Source organism: Ixodes scapularis, unplaced genomic scaffold, assembly GCF_016920785.2.
Source record: "Ixodes scapularis isolate PalLabHiFi unplaced genomic scaffold, ASM1692078v2 PGA_scaffold9__187_contigs__length_104089568, whole genome shotgun sequence".
Lineage (NCBI taxonomy): Eukaryota > Metazoa > Arthropoda > Arachnida > Ixodida > Ixodidae > Ixodes > Ixodes scapularis.
In genome coordinates, this window is record NW_024609884.1 from 33,116,125 (window position 1) to 33,125,204 (window position 9,080).

General features: G+C 50.6%; 1 protein-coding gene across 1 annotated transcript; it reads left to right on the forward strand.

The window, feature by feature from the left end:
* The first annotated feature begins 375 nt into the window (after window positions 1-375).
* LOC8051043 (frizzled-2-like) lies at window positions 376-7,478 on the forward strand. The gene has a single exon (XM_029994122.3). The coding sequence runs from the start codon at window positions 675-677 to the stop codon at window positions 2,415-2,417; it is 1,743 nt and encodes a 580-aa protein (XP_029849982.1). The 5' UTR covers window positions 376-674; the 3' UTR covers window positions 2,418-7,478.
* The last annotated feature ends 1,602 nt before the right edge of the window (window positions 7,479-9,080 follow it).

Sequence of the window (9,080 nt, forward strand, 5' to 3'; positions counted from 1 at the left end):
CAGTCCACTCTGATCGCGAGAAAGACCCACAACAAGCGGTAACCGCTCACGAAGACTCAAATATTCCCGGGCGCGCAAAAAGGGCAGCAACGGCGCGGGCCCGTCGGGCGCACGATGGCCGGCCCAGCACAGCAGCGACGCTGGCCGAGGCAGCCGAGGGTGAACTTTCCGGGAGGAGGGCGGCGCACCCATGCCGGCGCGAAAAGGCGCCGTGCCAGCAGTTGGCAGCCGTCCGCCGTCCGCTCGGTCCGCGCCGCGCGGTTCCAAACTGATGCGAAGATTCGCGCGCTTCCGGTACGCCATATCCGGCACACGTGAGCGCGGCTCTCGCCCTCGTGCGTGGCGAGGGCGCCCAAGTCGGGAGGCCCCGCATTGGTGGCGCTCACGCGGCAGCCGCGCCGGCAGCCAATGGAGCGGACCGCCGGGTGGGAGAGGGCTAAGAGCCACGGGCAACTTGGACAACGACCAGAGCGATTTCCATACGGAGCGGGGAGGCCATGTTTCTGTTGTGAGAACGTGTTGTCGTTGGAGCGAACAAAACAACGCGCCGCCGGCCCGATTCACCCCCGGGTCCCAGCGCTATGTAGCAGTCCTCGGAGCCGGCGCCGGGAGAGCTCGCCTGGAGCTTGACGGCTGGCAGCAGCGTGGCAGCGAGTGACGGGCCCGCGAGCGCGATGCGGAGCGGCCCCCGAAACGTCTTCTCGCTAGGCCTCGCGTGCACGGCGGCGTCGTCGGCGGTGCTTCTGTTGGCGGCACTGCTGGCGGCGCGTCCCTGCGTCGGGCAGGCAACGAGCTCGCGCGTGTCCGACCACCGGGCAGGGTCGATCCCGCACCACGGCCGCTGCGAGCCCATCAGTATCCCGCTGTGCAAAGACATCCAATACAACGAGACCATCATGCCCAACTTGCTCAACCACCAGAAGCAAGAGGACGCCGGCATGGAGGTGCACCAGTTCTTCCCGCTGGTCAAGGTCAAGTGCTCGCCGGACCTCCAGTTCTTTTTGTGCTCCATGTACGCGCCCGTATGCACCATCCTCGAGTATCCGATCCCGCCGTGCCGCTCGCTCTGTATGTCGGCGCGCAGCGGCTGCGAGTCGCTCATGAACAAGTTCGGCTTCAAGTGGCCCGAGTCGCTAGAGTGCGACAAGTTCCCTGAAGTGGGCTCAGAGAAGCTCTGCGTCGGCGAAAACGTCACCGAGCATCGCATCAGCACGCCGGCGTCGCCGAACTCCACCGGACTCTTGGTGAACCACGGGTTCGTGTGCCCGCGCGAGTTCCGTGTACCGCTGGGACTGGATTACGTGTTCCGCATCCGGGGCAAGGAAGAGAAGAACTGCGGCATGCCCTGTCACCACATGTTCTTCCGGGGCGAGAACCTCAAGTTTTCGCGCTACTGGATCGGCGCGTGGGCCGTTCAGTGCATGGTGTCCACGCTATTCACCGTGCTCACGTTCCTGATCGACATGCAGCGGTTCCGGTACCCGGAGCGGCCCATCATCTTCCTGTCCTTCTGCAACCTGATGGTGTCGGCCACCTACTTCGCGGGCTTCGTGCTGGGCGACCAGGTGGCCTGCAACGAGCCCTTTGACCCCCCGGGGGGCCACGCCAACATGGAGATGGTGCGCACCATCACCCAGAACAACAAGAAGGAGACCTGCACCGTCATGTTCATGGTGCTCTACTTCTTCAGCATGGCGGGCTCCATCTGGTGGGTGGTGCTGACGCTCACCTGGTTTCTGGCCGCGGGGCTCAAGTGGGGCCACGAGGCTATCGAAAGCAACTCGCAGTACTTTCACCTGGCTGCTTGGACCATCCCGGCCGTCAAGACCATCACCATCCTGGCCATGGGCAAGGTAGAAGGCGACGTCCTCAGCGGCGTCTGCTACGTGGGGCTCTGGAACATGGACGCCCTGCGCGGTTTCGTGCTTGCTCCGCTTTTTGTCTATCTCGCACTGGGCAAGGTGTTCCTTATGGCGGGCTTCATCTCGCTCTGCCACATCCGCACCGTCATGAAGCACGACGGCACCAAAACGGACAAGCTTGAAAAGCTGATGGTCCGCATCGGAATATTCTCCTTCCTGTACACACTGCCAGCGCTCACGGTGCTCTGCTGCTACTTCTACGAGCAGGCCCACTTCGACGACTGGATGCTCGGCTGGCACTGGCAGGTGAACGCCGAGAAGCGCTGGAGCATCCCGTGCCCCGAGCCTTCCTGTCTGCGTCGCGATCGTGCGCTACGACGCCCCGAGTTTTACGTCTTCATGATCAAGTACCTGGGTATCCTAATCGTCGGCATCACCTCGGGCGTCTGGATCTGGTCCGGAAAGACATTCGCTTCTTGGAGGAACTTTTACGCTCGCCTGCGAAACTTGACCACCGTCGCGCCGGCCAGGCGCCGCGCCGAAGCCTACGTTTGACCGCTGTCCGTCGATGCTCGCGCCACCGACGCTTCTACTCAGGAATTCCGCCCGCACGCGAAGGCAGCAACGGTAGGGAACGTATCAAGCCTCATAGCGCTCAGCCCGGTGGGACATCGTAGCCGACAGGGAACTCCCGCGGCGCAGGCGCCTCGAGCGACGTCGCCTCCAACACGGCGACGGCGTCCTCCTCGAGCCGTCTGCGAGCGTCGGGCGCGTGGGCCGCGGGGTCAAAGCCACGCTTCTTTCTACAGCCACTGCGGTGTTTAATCCGACGCGGTATTGTAGACAGAAACTGCTTTTTTTTTTTTTTTTTTTAACAGTTTACTCTGCGTGAATGTGCGGCCGCTACAGCTGCATGTTCATTACAAGCGCGGGATACCACTCAGTCTGTTCGGTATGCGCCATGAGTGCGCTTACGCAGTATTGGGAGGAAGCTCGCAGCAGGCGGCTCTACAGTGTACAATCAGTACTTCATAGAGCTGCCTACCGAAAATATATCACCACTTGGTATATCGGGTAAAGGTAACTTGGAATTTTAAAAAAAAGAAAAAGAACACTGGCTAGGTGGCGCAAGCTGCCATCTGATTCAAAAGGTTCAGTCCATCTATGCATCTGGTGGCTTGCTCCGTTTCTCGGTTCCTTAGGAAGTGAGACATCGAGTAGGCCATTCTGGTGTGAGTAGTAGATCTGGCCCATTCTAGGATTTAAGGTAAAAAGTCGGGGCTGCTTTTGTTGAGACCTAAAAAGGAGCACTTGCTATACTCCGTTTCACAGCAACTTGGCGAACTGTGGAGGCTGCGGCCCCCGGGACCCAATTAGAGCATCGGAGCAAGGCATGTGACAACACTCCATGGTCGATGCCAAGGAGGCCTCGGTACCACACAGCAGCGCTGTCCGCGACAAAGAGTGGTTCTAGGCTTTTTTTTCTTTTAACGGCAATTGTACTCGCGTGATTCCATCTTTGTCGAGACTAAACTACATGATAGGGAAGAAAAACAAAGACATGTTACTTTTCAACAATACTTGATTTGGATCAACCGTCTTCCGAGAACAATGTGGCTTTTGAACGATGTTTGAATGATAGCAGCCCAGTAATCGACCACTTCCACTCAAGCATCGCCCTGGCATTAGCATCCGCCAGACTCGCGGGTAAATTGAGCTTGTGGTTGTCTCATTAACTGTTCCCAAAGATCTCGCCATTCTAGCGGACGGCAATGTTGCTGCGGTGGGCGTTCATCCGAAGTTGGTTGGTTTCGCAGCAGACGACTCTTGGCCAGCAGACGACAGCCAGTTCCTCAAGGCCTCACATTTAATGCAGTGACACAAACGCTCCAGTGATGCGGTCTCACGTGCCTCACTCCGATGCTCTTATTGGGTTGCAGGCGCCGTAGCCTCAACAGTTTGCCAAGTTATCGTAAAATGGAGTATTGTTTGAGTTCTGCAAATTATCTTGTTACGTCGTTGACTAGGAAATTGAAGGGCCTAATTTTTCTTATCTCCATGGGTGTTTGGCAATGTGCAGAACATACTTTGAATCCTAAATCTCCTATGGTCACTGGCTGCATTATTCCAGCCACAGACAAATTAATTTAATTATATATACAGCATGTCCTCCCACAAAAAAGAAGTATTTGCAGGGTTTTTTAACTGCAAAATTAAACTATGCACCATCGAATGCTCATTCTCTGCCCAAGTGTAGTGTTAGCGATATGAACCAGATGCCAAAGTTTCAAAACTGGCAGTTTTCTCACGTTTGCGGTAACAGGCACCATTCAGCTCCATGTATTCGACAGCTCTGTCGGATGCTATGTTACCATTTAAAATTTCAGAAAATCACTTTATAATGGTTATCTTTCGTCTCACCTTAGCATGGACTAACTGTGAAGCCTGTGCAAGCGTGAGCTGCTAGCCTTTGCTGCCTTGACTGGAGCACTCGCTGCACAAGTGCTCATGCAGCCGCTGAGGCTTTATTCAAAGCAACTACCTCGCGCGTTTAGTACGCGCGGCGAACAATAGTCCATGCTAAGGTGAGACGAAGTATAGTTCTGAAACTTTGGCATCTAGTTCGGACCGCCAGAGCTACATTTGACTGAAAATGAGCGTTCAGCAATGCATAATTCATATTTGTGGTGAAAATAACCCTGTACATTTTATTGGGGGGATGCCCTGTATACCAATCGAGTCTGGTTGGCAGTTAGCATGCCAATGCTAGAAAGTGGAGCCTGCATATGTCGCCAAAGCCAAAGTGCTACCTCCTAGTACTCTTACATATCTGCACAACATTTCACTTTTCCAGACTCGCATGCAGTCGTTAGGTCTCTTTCAATGTAGGAGAGGTATTTCCACAATTTTCAAAGCCTGCCAATGCAGTCTTACAATTTTTTTCTAAATCTGCTTTGAAATAGCCTCCAAGGTCTGCAAGATGAATGTGTCACTGAGTGGCGACTTCAATACCTGGCTTGCATGTGACATAATGGCAACATGCTGATGGTCATTCTTGAGAAAAGCAAAGTGGTGGTATAAAATGTATGCTGCAAAAAGTATGCTTTGAACCACAAGTCCACCACAATGACAGCTGATGCGACGTCAGTGCAAGCCACGCATTGAACAGTGTTGCTCAACAAATGTGGATGCTTGTATCTGGTTGCCCAAAAGTGGTTGTGTTGTACATTGCATACAGTTTTGATGCCTAGCAAGAGTAGATTGATGCGAGTGGTTGTTCACAAGTCAAGAACTGGCTTGGTACACAACCTTGAGACAGGAGGTGACACTTTTTCTTTCTCTCTTTGCATTTGTTTGTGCACAGACTGTGCCAAGGCCCATGACAGTTAAAACAATTAGATCATTCTTTTTTTTTTTTTTTTCCAAGTTTGCAAGTGTAAGAATCCTTTTCTTCTCTTATCAAGTCATAATTTGGCAATAAATGTCTTCAACCAGCCATATTAGATCTTTAGCAGGGGTCTATGAGCTAGCATTTCTCCATTATAATGGAATTTTTCAAACCCATGGTTAAAATGTATTATAGTTCCATCACCCAAATCTGCCAAATGTCTGCTGTTCTTTTATTAGATATTTATTAGCGAATTGTCCATACATTGGATCTTCTAAGAACTAACAAGTAAAAGTTTCTTGAAGTAAGACCCATCCACAGGGGAGTAAATTGACTGCATTAACATAGAGTAAACCTACGGCAAATTAATTTGAAATACACAGCTGTTTAATAATGAAGGGTATCAAATTTCGCAGTTTTACTACTGTCATTGGATTTTAGAAAGGATGTTTCATTTCCTAAAAATAGATTTATGGGTTCTGTGCCTAGGGCAAAAGAAGCAGTAAGTCACTGGAACTTTTGCGGGACATGAAGTTTATTTAGAAAAAAAACAAAAACATGAGGATATACAAGAGTAAGCCATCAGAGGTGTATGAAAGCTTGAGAGGCACAACACATGTACAGGTTTGGAATACTGTACCTCTTGGAATTGGTATCACTACAGTTGACTGTGGTTGTCCCAAGGTAAAACATGCTGGTGAAACTAGTGGCATGCAAGCAAGCATCAACCGAGATTGTACATAGCCTGTATATATCTGTTTTAAAGTATAGCTCATCTTGTACATTGCCAAAGGCAACAGCCTTTTCAACAGTGTTCGTTCCTTGGCACTATGGACATGTCACAGTCAACATTTTCACTTTTGGCTCCATATGGGAGTGTTCATGGTGCTGCCAACACTTTCTCCAGATGTGTTCTTCATTTGTATTGCCAAATATTTTCTCATTTTCTACTATTTCTTGTTTGATGTTCAGTGATCTGTGCTGCATAACAAATGCACTCAGAAATATTCTCCAAAAAATATGTACTAGGTCTAAGGTGACATACTTAACAGGTAATCAAACAAAACATATCTCCAAGCACATCTAAACTGCCAAATATGTCGGGAGATTTTTCTCGACATTGAGTGTGCCCTAGTTCTTTTTCTGTGGTCTGGATGCTTGCAGGAGCTTTACAAAAAAAACTGTAATGTTTTTTTTTTTTTTGTTTTTTTTTACTGAGGAGAAAATAAGCACTTTTTAGAGGTAAGCAAATGATAATATCGTTCCTTTTGGCAATCTGTCCTTACAGTGCCAGGAAACGAGGCGAAGTGGGTGTGCATGAGAGAAATAAGAGTACAACTATCAGCGTCATACTAATGATTGAGTAACTTCAATGTCACATAGCTATCAAAAATAAAGTTCACTTGGTGTGCAAAGAAATTTTTCATCTGTTTGCCCAGTCATGTTTTTTTATTGAAAAGCTGAGATTTGTTTTTATCGCTCTAAACTGCAATTACCATATTTTTGTTTTACTATTATCAGTCTTTAAATATAGGCACTTATTTGTTTTATACAGGTCATTTGTTGTAGAGGAGGGAAAGTAACTTGTGGTTTACTTACCACAAAAAAAAAGAAAAAAAGAGCAATTTTTTTAAGTGAATTTATTTTGATTTATTTGCTGTTTTGCTTATCGACATTCGCATAAAATAGTATTCACCAGGCATGACCGCCTCGAAATTCATTGTGTCCCGTGCACCTGAATCCCACCTCGAGAAAGTGTCTACATTGTGCCATAATAATTATAGATATATATATATATATTTTTTTTTTTTCGCTTGCTGTATGTGTTGTGCACAAATCTCATGACCAGACAGAATGGAAGCTAAAAATTGGTCGGCTGTCAATATTTGAGTGCCTTCCCAGTAGCGCACGGCTGCGGGGACTGTTATTTCTTTCTCTTCCGACCTAGCGCATGCTTTGAACAGGGTGCAGTTGGAAGGGTTTCTTTCGGGCTGTCTGTCGTGGCGCACGTTTCGCAAAACTGCGTGGGCGACGCCGCCCTCGCGTTTTTGCGAAATATCGCTTCTACCGTAACGCCCTTCCTTTCTTTGGTCGACGGTCGACTAGCATTCGTGGAGACTGTCATACGCGTTTGATCATCCAGACATGTCCGTGGCTGTTGCGAACGATCTTCACATGTATCTTGTTTCTTGTGGGGATAAAGAAACTAGTGTAAGTTTTCACTCGTGCGCTGTGTGCTGTGTTCTGGTTTCTGCATTTCGTCACGATAGGATCGAGCACCCAAGGCGTTAAGAGATACTGGGCGATAAACTCGTAAGTCTAGGGGTGGGACTCTCTTTCAGAAGAACGGGTCGGGCATTGCACCCAGACAAGGGCTATGAAATAAAGAGGAGCCGCCAGCCAGGCTGGAGTCTCCATAATAATTCTGAAGGATCGGGGTTTTTTGTCGGGTCTCTGCTTTGGTTGTTATCACGGTGATGGGAATGCTTGAATCGGGAAGAGGGAATGGCGGTTTTCTAGAGACGCAGTTGTCCGATTGGCCGACCCTGGTCGTATTACAAATCGCCCGACACTGCCCCGTGTATGTTGTGTGGCGAAGCTATCGTCTTGTATCGCGATGTTGCGGTGTTTATGGTGTAATAGTTCGCTGAAGAAATTATCTGTTGGCGCACGTCGAGCGCTCTTACGGTTTGCTTGCACGCTGATTTTAAGCGCTGGGGTATTTTGTGTGATAACTTGGCAAGTTACCAAATATACGCTGGCTCGACCAGTGCTGTTTTCTACTCGCCGGTTATCGACGTTCCATTTCGATGATGACTAAGGAGTTTTTGCTCTGCCCCCAGGGTCCCCTCCTCTTAGGCGCGTATGGCCGGTGTTCGAATTCGTCCGAGTTGCTGGAGGGCGTTCTTCGAAGCGGGTCAATTGGGAGGCGAGACTTTATGCAGAACACCCGGCTCTTGGCCCAGATAGGCAATCAGGTAGTGCCGCGTCGCGTTAACTGGCACACAGCGCTCAGGCGCGTTAGTCGAACTTCACCCACTCCAGCGTGGCCGGCCGCATCGGCGAACGCGGGGCACGCAGAGCGGGGCAGCCGAGTCAGCACACGGGTACGACGTTGTTCCGTCGGAATACCTCGGGAGAGTTTCCCCGACACGACCGTGAGGCAGCGATGCCCTAGTTGCCCTCTCGCCTGCTCCGCCGTGCGTTCTGGACACGGTGTTTCTAGGCAAACTGCAATCTCACCAGATCGGCCCAAAGGCGCCGTTACACCGCTGAGTTCCTCTCGAGCCACCGTCCCGACTCTTTTTCCGAGAGAGCTGACCGGCCCTTCCGAGAATTTCCTCCTGCACACCTCCGGACAATGGTTGTCTCGGTTCATCGGAACAGGATCTCTTTGTTACAGAAGCCTGAATCGGGTCGCTTCCCCCTTTGCACTCCTCGCGTCCTTTGCCTTTGTTGTGGCTGCTGCCAGTTTTGTGGGGCCTGTCTTTTTCTTTTTTTTTTCTTCACGACGTTCACGCAGTCTGCGTCGGTAGAACTAGAAACGAACAAGGAAAGCGGCGATATCGGGCGGACGGGTTCGATTCACGGGGCCGGATATATGTAGCGCGAAGCACCCGTGGAATAGGGCCCATTACGTAGCCCGGTCTTGCTAAATCGGAAACGGGTTTCTTCTTTCTTTCAAGGACGGCCCAAAGTTTCGCGCTGACCGCTTGGAATGCGTCCGCGGCCTGCTGGCGCAGAGCTGAGGACGCCACCTTTGGTGCTACTATCCCGCCTCGATTTCGCGTTTGCGGATCGAACGTTTACACCGATTTCGGGAACTTCCC

What these genes read in the sequence shown, in the direction of transcription:
- LOC8051043 (XM_029994122.3), top strand. Translation starts at nt 675, where the DNA reads ATGCGGAGCGGCCCCCGAAACGTCTTCTCGCTAGGCCTCGCGTGCACG.